The sequence below is a fragment of the Onychomys torridus genome, chromosome 13, assembly GCF_903995425.1.
Source record: "Onychomys torridus chromosome 13, mOncTor1.1, whole genome shotgun sequence".
In the NCBI taxonomy this organism is placed as follows: domain Eukaryota; kingdom Metazoa; phylum Chordata; class Mammalia; order Rodentia; family Cricetidae; genus Onychomys; species Onychomys torridus.
The window spans coordinates 1,278,260-1,294,521 of record NC_050455.1 but is presented as its reverse complement, the minus strand read 5'-3'; the positions used below and the strand labels follow the sequence as shown (position 1 = coordinate 1,294,521).

At 39.4% G+C, this 16,262-nt stretch overlaps 1 protein-coding gene across 1 annotated transcript in view; it reads right to left on the bottom strand.

The window, feature by feature from the left end:
* Positions 1–6,619: 6,619 nt before the first annotated feature.
* The window catches only part of Mib1 (mindbomb E3 ubiquitin protein ligase 1), a 111,411-nt gene continuing 101,768 nt past the window's right edge, over positions 6,620–16,262 (bottom strand). Inside the window, exons 21-22 of the mRNA XM_036204271.1 lie at positions 12,944–13,115; positions 6,620–7,390 (exon numbers count right to left, since the gene is read on the bottom strand). Coding sequence (XP_036060164.1) covers positions 12,975–13,115 — 141 coding nt within the window. The 3' untranslated portion in view covers positions 6,620–7,390; positions 12,944–12,974. The remainder of the gene's footprint in view (positions 7,391–12,943; positions 13,116–16,262) is intronic.

The window sequence follows — 16,262 nt, the reverse complement described above, 5'->3', positions numbered from 1 at the left end:
CCAAAATGTTGACCAGATAGTACAGTTGCTGTACACTGCCTCACATGTATCTTTTGCTAGTATTAATATCCTGCAATAGTGTGGTGTATTCAGTACATCTGATGAACCAAAATTAACACATTGGGTAAACACACTTGTTACATAAGCCTGAGAACTGGAGTTTGATTCCCATGTAAAAGTGGGAGAAAACACTCTCCACTAAACTGTCCTCCGACCCTTCCATGCTCATATACAGACACAAAAACAATAGATAAATAATATTTAAAATATTAATCAACTACTCTTAGTGAAGTCCATAGTCTGAGGGGAGGGCTCACTCTTGAGAGCTAGGTAGAAGATGCTGCAGGGAGGCACAGTTGCTCACACTTGACTGGAATGGTCCTCCTATATCAGGAAGGCTTTCTTCATCTATCAAGTATGAACTTTCAAGAGGGACCCATCAAAAACAATGAGAGAAGGAAAAACCCACCTAGACAGCCGAATCAAGCCTGTCAGTGTGGTGAGATGCCATATCCAGGTCATCTTCATACCCACGGGACACTCTTTATGATTCTAAGAAATATATTACAAGTCATTACAGTATCAAATAAATTCTCTGTCATAAATACTTTGTGTTCTGTCTATTCATCCAGATCATCATCCAAATTCTGGCATCCATGGATATTTTACTGTCTCCATAGCCAGACTATCCCTTGTATATCAGATAGATGGAATCATGTAGTGTCTCACCTCTTAGTTCAGTGTCCTTCATTTGATGATGTATCTAACACTCTTCTACATTTTTTATGTCCAGTGTCTTAGGGTATCTATTGCTATGAAGAGACACCATGACCATGGCAACTCATAAAAGAAAACATTTAATTGGGGCTGGCTTACAGTTTTGGAGGTTTAGTCCATTATTATCATGGTGAGAATCATGGCAGTGTACAGGCAGACATGGTGCTGGAAAAGGGGCTGAGAGTTCTACATCTTGATCTGCAGGCAGCAGGGAGAGACTATGTGCCACAATGGGCACAGCTTGAGCATATGAGACCTCAAAGCCTGCTCCCTATAGTGACACACTTCCTCCCAACAAGGCCACGTCTCCTCATAGTGCCACTCCCTATAGGCCAAGCATTCAAACACAGTAGTCTTTGGGGTCCACACCTATTCAAACCACCATATCCAGTTAGCTCATTTCCTTTTATTTCTGACTATGATATACATTTACTAACTTGTTTAATCTACTGAGAAACATCGCTTATACGTTTAGGTTTTGACAGTTATAACTAAACATCCACACACTATTTCGTGGGTAATTTTGGCTAGACCATCTTACAGTTAATTTTATAGGAAACTGCCAAACTGTATAACAGAGTGCCATACAATTTGTACTCCCATCAGGAAGCAGTGAGAACTGCTGCTCTTTCCTTGTCGGCACTTGGTATTGTTGACTTTTTACATTTTAGCAATTCTACCACTGAGCAGAGTTTGCACCCCGATATTTTAAGTGGCAGCTCCCTGGTGACGCAGGGTGGTGTGTCAATATACCTCTCCTCTAGTGAGACGTCCAGATGTTTTGTCCGTATGTTTGTATTTATTTTTGAGACAGAATCTCATTTTGTAGCCCAGGCTGGCCTCAAATTTACAGCAATCTTCCTGCCTCTTTTCACTTTTCTTAGTTATGTCTTTCACAGTCACAAGTACTGGGATTATATGCATAAAACACCATGCCTAATTTCTGCCTATATTAAAGCTAGGTTTTGCTATTCAGTTTTAAAACTACTTTGCATGTTTGGGGGACTAGTTCTTTGGCATGTATGTATTTTGAGACAGTGTCTACGAAGCCCAGGCTGGCCTTGACTTCAAGGCAATCCTCTTGTATCAGCCTCCCAAGTACTGGGATTACAGATGTATCCCACCACAACCAGCTTTCACTGTGACATTCCATACACACGTATCACCACACTTAGCTCATGTTCACCCCAATCTCCTTCTCCTGCCCTCTTGCTGATTTGCTTCCTCCTCCCAAACAGTCCCTCCTGCTTACCTGTCATGTCCATGCTCACATTTAGCTCCAGATTCACATAGGAGAGAACATGCATTTTCTATTACTGTGACAAAATATCTGAAAATAAGGGTAACTTTAAGGAAAGGTGGGTTTATTTCCACTCAAGGCTAAAGGGTACAATCCATCATGGCTAGGAAGTCATGGCAACAGGAACTTGAAGAAGCTGGTCCCATTGCATACAGTCAGGAGGCAGAGTGTAAAGAATGTTGATGCTCAACTAGACTTCTCCTCTTTATTCAGTTCAGGACCCCATCCCATGAAATGGTGCTGCCCAGTTAAAGGTGGTTCTTCCAACCTCAATTGACCTAATTTAGACAATCCCTCACAGGCATGCTCAGAGGCCAATCTAGTCTAGACAATCCCTCACAGGCATGCTCAGAGGCCAATCTAGTCTAGACAATCCCTCACAGGCATGCTCAGAGGCCAATCTAGTCTAGACAATCCCTCACAGGCATGCTCAGAGGCCAATCTAGTCTAGACAATCCCTCACAGGCATGCTCAGAGGCCAATCTAGTCTAGACAGTCCCTCACAGGCATGCTCAGAGGCCAATCTAGTCTAGACAGAGGCAAATCTATTCTAGATAATCTCTCAGAGGCATGTCTCCTTGATGATTCTAAATTCTGTCAAGTTGAAAATGTTAACCATCACAATTCTACCCTTTGTCAACTTGATACCCAAACACATTACTTTCAAAGCATTACTTTCTGTCCTCATAGGCTTATGACCATCTCATAATCCAAAAGTCCTCATTGTCTTTTAACAGTTTCAACCAGTCTCATCTGAGACTCATAAACAGTGAGCTCCTATAAAATAAAGAAGAAATTACACACATAAACAATGGCACAGCACAAACATTCCTATCCCAAAAGGGAAGAACAGGGACAAAGCAAGACTGAAATTCAGCAGGGCAAACGCCAACTCTGCAGTTGCATGTCTGTGCTTCAGATGGTCTGGGTAGGTTCACCCTTTCAGTTCTGCCACCTATATCGTATGGCATCTCTGTCAGGCTAACTCTGCTCCATGCCTGCAGCTTTCTTCAGCAAATCTCACGGTTCTGAGTCTCCACTGCAGCTTAGGCTTCAGAGATTCTCTGCAGGGACTCAGACTTGCCTGTCTAGCGGTTCCTTGGAATGGAGAGACAAGCTTCGATAACTTCTTTAATCCTCCATGCCTGCAAAACAACTACCACATGGATGATGCTATGTTCGCTGCCAGTTTGGGCATGGGGGCTGACTCCCTTGGATCACAGCTGCCTCTGCTCCTGTGTACTGATCTTGCAGAGACACTTCCCCAGGCAGTTGCTTTTGAGGAGCTAGGAACCCCTTCAACACACCATTCTCAGTTTGGGTTTTCCTTTCTAATGAATTTTCAGAGACTTCAATGAGTGGGATCTTACCCTCTGAAATTCCACGAGCCAAATCTCCATTGGCTGTTCTTCTGAGCATTTGTGTTTTCTAAACTTCCATCAAAATGGCCTAGTAAGCTCTGCCTACAATATTAAAGGGCTTTTCTTGCCCAAAGTTTCAAATTTCCACATTCCTCCTGCAAACCAGTTCCAAGGGTCTAAGAAACACATGGTCAGGTTTATTACAGCCACAAGCCCATTTTCCAGTACCAATTCCACATTAATTTCCTCATTACTGTCATAGAATACCTGGCAAAAATCAACTCAAGAGAGGAAATGTTTATTTGGGTTGACAGGGGAGGGTGTAGTCCATCGTGGCTGGGAAGTCACAGCAGCAGGAGCCTCAAGTAGCAAGTTACATTGTATCTGGTAAGGAGGGGGAAGTTGGTGACCGCTCAGTTGACTGGCTCACCACCACCACCACCACCACCACCACCACCACCACCACCACCACCACCCCGCCCCCCGCCCCCCACCCCGGAGCTGAGGACCAAACCCAGGGCCTTGCACTTGCTAGGCAAGCACTCTACCACTGAGCTAAATCCCCAACCCTCAGTTTTCTCTTTTTTACTTTGTCCAGGATCCAGGTCAATGGAGTAGTGCCACTCCGGTTATCCTCATCTTGATACTCCCTCACAGTGTGTCCAAGGTGACTCTAGATCCTGTCACGTTGATATTAACCATCACACTGCAGCATGTCTGAATCTGTCACCCAATACGCTCATCTCCAGGCTCCTTCCACTTTTTGTCAAATGATATTTCATTCTTTGTGGTTGGATTATATGCATGCAACGTTTTCCTTCATCCATTCATCTGCTGGTAAGCATCTAGGCTGACTACAGAACTTCAGCTGTACACATCATAAGCCCTGGCATCGGGGAGTGTTATTAATCCTCAAACTTTGTCTTCTTTCATATAAACTTTAAAGCCACTTTGTCGATATTCATAAAATAAGTTGGTAGTATTTTTGATAGAATTCATAGATCAGGTTGGAGAAAAAAAAATTCTAAGGAATACTCTAGGTATAAACTTGGGCTCGCTCTCTGAGGAAGTCTTCTTTCTGTTTCTATCTTCTGAAAAGACGAAAGATAAATTTCTTTATTTGGCATGCTCCTATTTTTTTTTAACGGTTGCTTTAAAGGCAATTTCTTTGATAGCTACCCAAATTCCCTAGTTCTCCCTGATGGAATACCTTTCAGTGAATGAAACCATTTAAGTGATACTAAAAATAAAAATTATATATATAAAAATTATATATATATATATATAAAATACAATATTACTCAGATATAGTTATTCATAACATTATTTTTCTTTTTAACTGGGCCTCATGTAGCTCAGGTGGGCTTTAACTCACTCTGCAGTTGAGAATGACTGTAAATTACCAATCCTTCTGCTCCACTGCGCAAACGCCAGGACCATAGGTGGTCTACGATGACTGACTTCTAGTTACAAGGTCCATGAGAGTTATAACGATGGCACTGCTTCTGGTGTCAGCAATCCTGGCTTTCTGTTTACTTGACCTGCCTAATCTCTTTAGTTGATCATTTCAGGGTTTGGCTCTTAATTTTATTAACTTTCCTCCAGTAAGCTCCTATTTACAATTTGGGTTTTGTTTTTCCTTATAATCTCTGCTCATATTTGTATTTCTTTCAATTAATTTGTTCCTCTTCTAATTTTCTAAATAAACACGAGTTCAGATGTTTTCTACTATACACTTCATGCCATACGCTTTTCCCAAGTGCTTTCACTGCATCCTGTGTGTGTGTCAATCATCCTGTGTGTGTATCAATCATCCTGTGTGTCATCATCCTGTGTGTGTGTGTGTATCAATCATCCTGTGTGTCAACCATCCTGTGTATGTTGATATCAATCATCCTGTGTATGTGTGTATCAATCATCCTGTGTGTGCCTGTGTTTGTGTCAATCATGTGTATGTGCCTGTGTATGTGTGTCAACCATCTGTGTATGTATGTATCAATCACCTGGCCAGCCTCTAACTGGAGATCTTTTTGATTCCACCTCCTAAGGTGTGTAAGCCACCATACCCAGTATCCAAAACAGCCTCCACTTGTTGAGATTTCTTTGACCTCTGGGTGTAGCTTAGTCACCAACAACTTAACAACTGAGTCTTTTTAAAAAAAAAAAAAAAAAAAATCTCTCTAAATTTCTAATTTAATTCCATTGTGTTCTGGGAGAATATGGTGTGTCATTACAATTAAGTAAGTACATTTGAATGCCATCTTCCTTATTAAAAGTCCCATGTGAACTTGAGAATTATGTGACTTATGCTGTTGGTAGTCAACTATGGTAGATGTCAATTACATCCAGTTGACTAATGGTATGTTTTCTGTTTCTTTTTCTTCTTCCAGTGCTGGGGATTACCCTGGGTTCACCTATCAGTCAAGGGTTCTACCACTGAGACAAGAACTGATGGGGCCTTCAGCTCAACCACACAGTACCTTCCTTCAAGTTCCACCTGTTAGATCTGTCCAGACTAAGCTTGTAGTAATTCACCCACCACCGGCTCCCACAGGTGTCTACTCCTGGGTGTGGTTGGCAGGCTGTGATTCTCCAGTCCTTCCAAAATGTTTTGCCTGTGATAGGATCAGAAAGTAAAGGCTCGCCTTGACTGGTTGTCTGTTAAGCTAAGGTCAACTTCTTTGTAAACTATTAATGTTCTGACCAATGTCAATACTGGTGAGAGGTGAAAATAAAAAATACATTGTTTTTAAAATTCTTTGAGAAAGTGGTTCTGTGAATGCAAGGCCCTATCCAGGGCACACCATAAGCATCCCCTCAGGGTATCATACAGCAGCATCCCCCAACTAGTCTTGTTGACATGTTATCCATTCACTGATGGGCTGGTGTTATACTTACTTCCTACATCTATTTTTAGTATTATTATTGTTGGTTCTGAGGAAAATAAAAGTGTGCTCGTCAGTTATTAGCCTGGTTATAAATGGGGAAACCATTAGCCAAATGCTCTCTACAGGAACTGCTATGGTTTTCCATTTTACCTCATGCTTCACTGTATCTTCTGAAGTCCTACTGCTACTGTAAAAAGCATCATCAAAAGTTTGAGAAATGCTCTGCTATAAAATACTGATAAAATTTAACCTATATGAAGGATGAATTAACTGTCAATAATAAAAATATAAAGTAGATTTTCTAAAATGTCTTTATTTTAAACCTAGAGTTTCAATTTAATAATACCATGAGATAGCTGCTTATACAGTAATAAAAATAAACAAAAATACAATTAATTAGAGGTTATCCAAAATAAATTCACAGTTTTAAAGTTGGAACACGTGCTTTTTATCAATTAAACAAAAGATTCTATTTCTAATAGATTTTCTCTCAGACATTTGGGATACATATCTTTTAAACTGGAGTCAGAAAACCTCTCAACAAGGTGAAAAAAACAAGTACATCTAGCAACTTTAAAGTAAAATACCCCCAAACTATTCAATGACGGATTACTCATAAAACACTGAAAAGGGGAGATACATCGTTGCTGTAAAATACTTACTTACCTTATAAAAAGTGATACATACACACACACACACACACACACACACACACACACACACACACACACATCTGACTTTTGAAGAGGAATAAGCTTTTTAAAATATAGGGAAAGACAAGCTGAGTCTTCCTGTCTGGTTCTTTTTGATCAAGCCTATTCTATTCAGGGTACTTTCCAAATACATCTTAATCCTGAAGAAGTAGGTGTTAAAATATGAAAGCTTCTTGGACCCTTGGACAAGAGGCTCCTGTCATGTGAGCACTCACAATGGGAGCCTTCTAGATGTGGATGCTTACTTCTTATATTGACTTGGAGAGAGATGTCCTTGTTTCTCAAAGATATGGTAATTTTCTTTCCAATAATAGGATTTTTTTTGATGTACTGAGATTTGCTTTCAAATGCCTTAAAAATAAAAATTCATTTATATTATTATAAAGAATAGCTTCCAAAAAATCAGAGAAAAAACATATTACATCATAAGTTTTATTAATGGTAAATGTTTGCATTTATTTTTAAAAGCTTAGTTGCTACTAAGCTTCTTTTTAAACAAAAGCTAATAAGCAAGAATAATTTTCCATACAGAAATTTTATCTATAAACAAGACTTAAATTTATTCCAACATTGAAAGCTAAGAAGAACTGAAAAAAATACAAAGCAAAACACTTCTGAGTCAATCTGCTTTCTCCTTTTTGAATATACTGTACTTAGGATGGCAGACATACACTCAAGGAGACAGAAAAAACGCCCATTTAGTCCACAGATCAACATTAAGAATGACATGCAATTCATGATTTCCTTTCAACTAATTTTTTAATTGAACCACTAACAAAGGGTTTGGCTTGGTTTGGTTTCCACTTGAGAGGAAGATGATCTGCTTCCCGAACTGATCCTCCTCTTTTTGTACTAGACACAAAGTGTGTGTCCTGCCCTTTCCCCAACAGCTATTTAAGGTGACTTTGCACACTGACAGCAAACACCATTTTTCTTCTAACACTGCCATGGCCCTGAATAATCAGTTTTTAAAAAACAGAAGCAAAAACCAGGTATATCAAGTTCAAATATAGAGCACTCCTTTCAAGAATTATGCAAACCCAGCACACAGCAGGAGCTGCTATCACAGATGCTTAACAGTGTGATTAGGAACAGTGCACTAAAGGCTGCCTATTACAGAGTTTTAAGTGTTGCCATGTTAATAATCCTTTCAAGGCACTGAAGAATTATGCGGATGGAGTTTCCAAAATATATTAATAATTGCTTAAACTGTTAAAAAGCCCTGAGTCAGAACTTTCAGTAGCTTCCTGAAACTGTATACTTAGACAAAATGGCATATTTGCTTATTTCATAAAAAATTAGAAGACCACTTTGCTTTTGAGGAAAGAAGTCATGTTTATGAAATAAAAATCAAGAGAACTATACAGGATGAATCAAATACTCAGCACTATTATCCTTCTTAGACAGTTTGTACACATCAATTCATACTTTTAGATTCAGGCACCAAATTAACATGACAGGTCCCTTTTCCTACACCTATTGCTTAAATTCTCAGAAACAGAAAATCTAACTTTAACCCCGGGTTGAAATTTCCTTTTCACTCACAAACAAGATGAGAGGCTAGAAGGGGAAGAAAAGCAATATTCTGATAGAAAAAGAGGTAGAAGATGCCAAAGAAGCAACTTAACTTTATTAACTATGCAATCATATTTTTATGTTGTAATCTGACCCCACTACTAGCCACTCAATCAGCCACTGAAGCTCAGTGCAAAGGATTTCTCCTTCACTGCAGTAAAGCAACATACATACGAGACAACATTAAACAACTTCCTCACATGTAATGTTTAAAGACATAACCGTAATTATCAATACTGCCATTGTGTGTATGTGTGTGTTTGTGTGTGTGTTAAAGTCAAAAGGATATACATGATTCTCAAGTAATGTCAGTAAGCGTTCCTATGTGATATTCAAGCAAGTTAAATCAAATGCCATTTTGAAAGAAAAATGTATTGTGATATTTGACAGGTAGACTCAATGACAAGTGACGTTTGTAACAAGGCACAAATTACTTGTGAAAATCTATTACCTTCCCAATTTAGTACAAAACCAAAGCTAACTTATTTCTCATATTTAAATGTATTTTGCCCCCTCTGGCTCAAAAATGAAATGATAAACATTTCAATTAACATACATGTAAAAATAACAATTATGGCAGGGGAGAGATGCCCTTCCCTCAAATTTCAGGACCCCGATGTCTACCTAAGTTTAGATCTTGAAAACACAAATGACTACGCAGCAACTTGAATGTTTGCTTTCTATGTACTCAGAACCCTACTGCACAGAGGAAAGGAAAAGAGGAGTATCTGATGGGTGTGGCGTTTCAGCTGTGCAGGATAAAATTCCACAGCTATTTCCCAACAGAGTGAGTGGGAGTTACACTGTTCAACTGCACATTTAGAAGCAGTCAGGATAACAAACCGTCTATGTGGTTCTCAATGCAATTAAAAAAAAAAATTCCAAAAAATGTATCGTGTGGGTCAGTTTTTATACAAATTATTACTATAAACATTTCAGACACTCTGAAAGGATAAATGCTTTTAGACCTTAAAAAAGCAAGCTGTATTAAAATCTGTTATTTACAAAACAACTGTCAAGACGTATGAAAACCTGACCTAATAGATGCTGTTTTCTTGTTTACTGAACTATGCTCTTTCCACTAAGGCTGCAGCAAATCCTTCACGATGCTCCTTTTCCCTGTGCTTCCTGTTTGTTTCCTGTCTCCTGCACCGCCCATGTCCCAAACCAGCTCCACTCCATCTAGCACTGTCCTAGTTCACAAGTTCAACTATTCCTAGTTCACAAGTGTCCAGAATTCAAAACAAACAAAGAACATCCACCAGGCAACATATGACTACCCAGGATGTTCCTATGTGTAAAAATGACCCAGCAAGGTTTGAATTTTGAAATAGACAAATCTTAAGCAGCATGCATTTCAACATTCTAAAACAAAATGTTCTTTCAGGCTAAAATCACCAAAAATAGAAATTTAAGAAGTTATTTCCAGTTAATTTTATGTTTCAGTAGACTTTTAGTTAATTTGCCATTATTAAATTACAAATACCTTAAGTATAATTTGGGCAACTAAACACTTGCCTAGTATAATTTTCTTACACCAATATAAACTATTTCTCTTAAAAACCTTGCTCCCAATAAAATTCTGTACACAGCATAGGTAAGGATGTTAGATTATGTGAACAAATGCAACTGTGCTAGCACCGTCTGGTAAATTGTACGTATTTAGAGCTGAATAAAGGAGGAAATGTGGTGAGGCAAGGGGTACAGAAAAGGATTCCAAATATTGCTCCCCAAAAGCTCTCTTGAAACACCAGCAGGAATGCACTAGCAGTGCCTCAGAACCCTGTGTTATGTCCACAATGACACGAACAACTGCAGTGTGAGCTCTAAGTGTGCTGAGACACTGACCTTTTCTTTTCCTACCACGCCCCTGAAGCCCAAAGCTTTAAAAAAAAGGATGTGTGTCATTGTAAAAATAATCCTAAGAGAAGTAAGAGTTGTTCTGAGGCACAGGGAAGAGGGGTCTGGGAAACAAGGAGGAGAGATACCCAATGGGCCAAGTACTGCAAAGAGACTAAGAGGTAGCAGTTCCAGAGAGTGAGGGGGAAGTCATTGGCCCGAGGCAGCTCTTGCTCTTGCTGTCTCCTGCAAACCCAAGCAAATTTACAACAATTTCAGGTGCCTGAAGACATGAACAGAAGAGCATCCTCTATTCGTAAAAACAAAGCAAAACAAAACAACAACAACAACAACAAAACCAGCCAACTGACAAAGAGAAATTCACAGGTCCCAGCACTAGAGACTTTGCAGTTTCTCTCACAGAAGTTAGTGTGCTGTGCTCTAACATGGAGACCGAGCTAGGAGCTAGCCAGAAGGCCTATCCCCTTACAGACACAAGCTTTAGCACTGCAGCTCAGGAGACAGAGAAAAGCACTTAAGCTAGATTCAGCTATGGCCCACAAGTTCTTGGATTGGCAGACTGTGTGCAGCAGCCATCCTTCATTGCCCAATGGGCAGCCTATGGCAAGGAAGAAAAGATCCTCATTTCTGCTATTTCCAAGTCTGTAAGAAGATAGTCTGTCTCTTTATGTAAACATTGTATCATCAGATGGATCTTTTTTAAAAAAAAGTTTTAAAAAAACTTCAAATTATACTTAGAAAATGGCCTCATTGGTTCCTAATTACATAGCTAAATAGTCACAACGTAACATTCCTAATTTGAAACTAACAAAAACTGTATTGTCCAAAATGATTTATAGTTGTTGGACATGGTGGGGTCCTCATCATATAATCCACAACTGGAAGGCAGAGGCAGGAAAATCATGAGGTTGAGGCCAGCCTGAGCTACACAGTAAGTTCCAGGCCAACTTGGACTACATAGTGAGACGCTACCTCAAAAACAAAAGAAAGAAATACAGCAGTTGCTCAGCTAAACACAGGTACGGAACTGCTGAGTCTGCAACACAGCCGGCAGAGCTCACCACGAGGAAGGCCTGGCAAAGCCAAGTGTGACCAGGCTGGACACTCTGCTTGAGTTGCTACAGCAGAAAGACAGAAATAAGCTAGCAAGATTCAAATTTGGGGGAAAACTACCCCCAAAGAACACTAAAAGAGTACATACTTATACACAGTATATAGTAGACACTACTGTAAACAGCTGATGTTTTTATAGTCTAGCAGTGAGGAATCTCGAAACACTTAAGCGTATATTTATGCTAGATAAAAAGATTACTCTTTTAAAGGCGATAAAATGCTTAACCCCCTCCCAAGTCTACATGTAATCACATGCTTTTCCATAATGCCCCTGCACCCTTTTCTAAGTATCTGATATTAAGCTATTTATTGTATCTTAGTTATCCTTGGCAGTTTTAAAGAATATTCATCTGTAGGTATGAAGAAAAACTGTGTTCTTTATAGCAAAAATTTACTATCTGAGAGAGTGGAAGTAAGGCTTCTGATGAAGACAGAATCTACAACACTGTCAGAATTAACAAACACAGAAGAAAAGATTGCTTCCTCTAATAAAGCATAACCCTGCTGAGCAGACCACAGAGGCACAAACAGGATGGTGTGTGTGCACTGATTAGATCAAGCCCAGGTCACTTGTCACAGATCTTTTTCTGCAAATGGCTGATCCAAACAGTGAGGAGTTAATACAAGAAGTGCAGCAGGAATGGTCAGTAGGGGGTGTGCTTGCATTGTCCTGTGCTAGCCTTCAATTCTCACTAGGATTTGGCTTTTCCTTTTCATGTCTGCTGCTGATTTTGAAACTGGTCATTTATTTAAGCTAGTCAATTTTAAGTCTAGAAAACAAGGTAAAGTCATTATTCTTTAGCACATACTTCCACAGACTTAATTCTGAAACAATCATTTGAATCTTTCCTTCAGTACTGCCTCCGCCATGTGGCATCTCCACTGTGTTCTTATCATTTAACGCAGTTCTACTCACCCACCTTCCACGTGACTTTTGGGACAGCTGTTGTCATTTCACCATGTGAAATCATAATAATCATGAAATCATGACGGAGTATTGACCTTGAAAGTCACTTTTAAGGTTTAACATATGTATAAATTTAAAAAGAAAAAACGAAATGAAAACCAATGTGAAAGGAGGTCCTTAAAGGATTTCCCCCTTTGAAGCCAAAAGTAGATTTCCTATGAATTACCATGGATTTGATGCTCCAAATTTAAGACACACAGACACACAGAGACACACAGACAAGCACACACAAAATCGGCAATTTCAAACACTGTATGATGTTTTCGTTGTGATGGTGGTACACATACAGTCTAATTACATTCTAATAAAAAATTATGAAATTACAAATTAACCCTTTAGATTAAACTTCCAACTAGCTTTAGAACTACTAAGACCTCATGATCACATACTTTAGCTAACAAAACACTCTGTGTTTCTTAATCAATACAAAAGAATCCTTCGTTCAATTGCCTTGCGACAAATTGGGCATTCACTCATTCTGTCTCCACAGAGCTGGCACGTTCCATGGCCACAGAGAAAAATCATGTTCTTCAGACGATCCAAACACACAGGGCACATTGTCTGAAATGTAATGAGACAATGTGTAAATACAAGCCATTTTATACTTTAAATGCAACATAACAACTCTTTTATATCATTTATTTTCTTTTTTAAAATAATTTATTTAATTTTTATTTTATGTGCATTGGTGTGAAGGTGTCAGACTTCTGGAACGGGAGTTACAGACAGTTGTGAGCTGCCATGTGGGTACCAGGAATTGAACCTGGGTCCTCTGGAAAAGCATCCAGTGCTCCTAACCCCTGAGCCATCTCTTCAGCCCCTATATCATTAATTTTCTTATCTATTGCTTTTGAGAATAAACTTTTCAGTGTGTGTGTGTGTGTGTGTGTGTGTGTGTGTGTGTGTGTGTGTGTGTTTGAGGAGGGATTAGAGACTAGGTCTTGTTATATAGCCCTGGCTAGTGAACTCACTATGTAGACCAGGCTGGTTTCTAACTCATAAGAGATCCACCTGCCTCTGTCTCCCAAGTACTGGAATTAAAGGTGTTTGCCACCACACCCAGCTCAAAAATAAATTACTTATTTAAAAAATCAATTGTTCAAAAATAGTTATTATAATAAAACGTCATCCCTACAAAACAGACACTAGCTATTCTTTCCAAACAGTATAAAGGCAGTACATAAAACAAATAGCACAGGCTGGAGAGACACCTCAGAGGTTAAGAATGCTTACTGCTCTTGCAAAGGACCTGAGTTCGGTTCCCAGAACTCATATATTGGCTCACAGTTCCAAGGGATCTTACCTCCACTGGTTCCTGCATGTACAAGATGCACATAAACTCTTGCACACAAACACACACAACATAAATGATAATAATTGGAGAATAGGCAATGGATGAAAGCTGCCCCACTGTACCTGAAGCAGATGTTCACCTCCAGGTAACCAGTGCCTTTGAGTGGCACTGAAGTGGGGCACGGTGCAGGTATGCAGCTGAGAGCCCTTGCTAGGCACTATGCTAGATATAAAACTCCCTAGCCCCTGCTCATGTCAAGACATGTCAGCTTGGAACTTCTAGCCCAAGACTTCTTGCTCTCAAACATTCTGCCAGCACTACTATGCTCTCACGATTTAGGTATGTGCTTTTAGCTACTCTCTAGTAGAAAGTCATTATTTATCTATAAAATACACTTTACACTAACAAAGGCCCATTTTACTCTGTCACACTTCATTATGAATTATCCCTCTCCCAACATAGAAATAAAATAGGAATGGCTGGATTACTAAACAAGGCCTCAAGTCTATGACAATGTAACTTTGATGACGCCACAGACAATTGAGGAAAAAAACTGTGGTGTAAATTGCTAAACATATCCCTTTCCAAACAAACTGTTACAATCATCTATCCTGAAGTTTCAATAAAAGCAAAATGGGGGAGGGGGCGGGGATCACATCTTTGGAATTTTATAAAGTCAGCCCCCCCCCATTTAGTGGCATTAAAATAACTTTGTGCCATTACATTTTCAAGAACTCTAGTTATCTGGGCTGGGGATATAGCTCAGTGGGGGAGAACTTGCCTAGCATTGTTTTTTTACGAGGCTCTAGCTTTCATTCCAACACAAAAATAAATAAATGAAAGAAAAAAAGGAATTCTATTTAATTAATAACTTGCATTTCCAAAAGGAAACACATTTGTTACTTTAAGGGTGATATGTTGTTAGTTGTTAGTAGTACATGAAATTGATTTTGTCGGTTAAACCAGTCAAGCAGGAGGGTCAAGTGATCTGTGTTTATAATCCTTGCACCTGCTGAGGTAGGAGGACCAGGAGCTAAAGGCAGCCATGAGCTACTCGGTAAGACTATGGGAGGGGGTTCAGGCATGGACAAGGGGATCAGAGAAAGACTGGGATATGAGTGAAGAGAATCATTCATGTTTCCTTAGACAGTGATCATCCTGAAGGAAGAAGATTCCTGCAAGAAATTCCATCCATACATAAAAAGTTAGTTTTGTTACAAGTATTTAAATTATTTAGTGATGAACTGTGGTAGTGTGAATTTTTAAGGAAGAATAAACATTTTTAGGATGATAAGTTCTAGATATAAGTAAAGTTGATCCATAATAGGGTTCAATATGTATTATGGCTGAGTGTGAGAAAACCGAAAGCTGGGGGTTAGGTCTGCAGTCGAGTGTTTGTCTGCCATGTCTTGGAGGCCCCAGCGATCTATAGCACCAGACACAGGTACATGCGTGCACACATGCGTGCGTGTGCACGCACGCGCGCGCGCGCGCGCACACACACACACACACACAGAGAGAGTAAATTCACTACTGAATATACTTTTCTAATGTTATGACTCTTTAAACATTACTGTTTTGTGTCATTTTGATACATCTATTTAAGGTACTTTGAATTTCTTTACCACCCTGCCATTACCCACACTTATCTATCACCTCCTTTTGGAACTGTATTAAAGGGTCATAGCATTAGGAAGGTGGAGAACCACTGATGTTTCTGGTAAATTCAGACAGTAAACTAGGAATGAAGGACTGCTACAGTTGGCTGGCAACAGTGATATAACCACCAACCTCAGACCACACTCTTGCTGCTTGAATCTTTGAAGCAATTAAATCCCTGTCAAACAGCAAGGATGACAAACAAGGATTTGCTTTACTGTTCTTCTTGCTGTGTTGTTTGTGAGACAAAGTCTCTCTGGTCTTGAACTCTACCTCTTGAGTTCTAGGGTTAGAGGAGTGTACCACTACACCTGGTTTAAGACTTGGGGAATTTTGTAGTATATGCCTGTTTTTCATCTTCTTGCTTTGATATATATTGAGTAGATAAAAGAGTACTTTGTCAATACTGTATAAAATGAAGATAACAATGTAACTAATACCCAGTTTGATGTATGGAATGCTACTCTCACTTCTCAAGTCCCTTCCAAGTCCCTTCCCTCTCCCCTTTCTACCTCTCAATGATGAACACCATTCTGAATTTTGCACTTATCTTTCTCTTGTTTTTCTATATACACACACATACATATACACATTTTAATTTTCTACTGAAGTATACACATACAGAAATGCACATATGCCTCAGAAATCTACAACCTGAACATTCTCTTGTAACAGGTTCCAGAAACTTGCCCCCTGCCTCTTCCTAGCAGAGAAAATTACCACACAGGTTCTAACACTGATTTCCACCAGGTCTA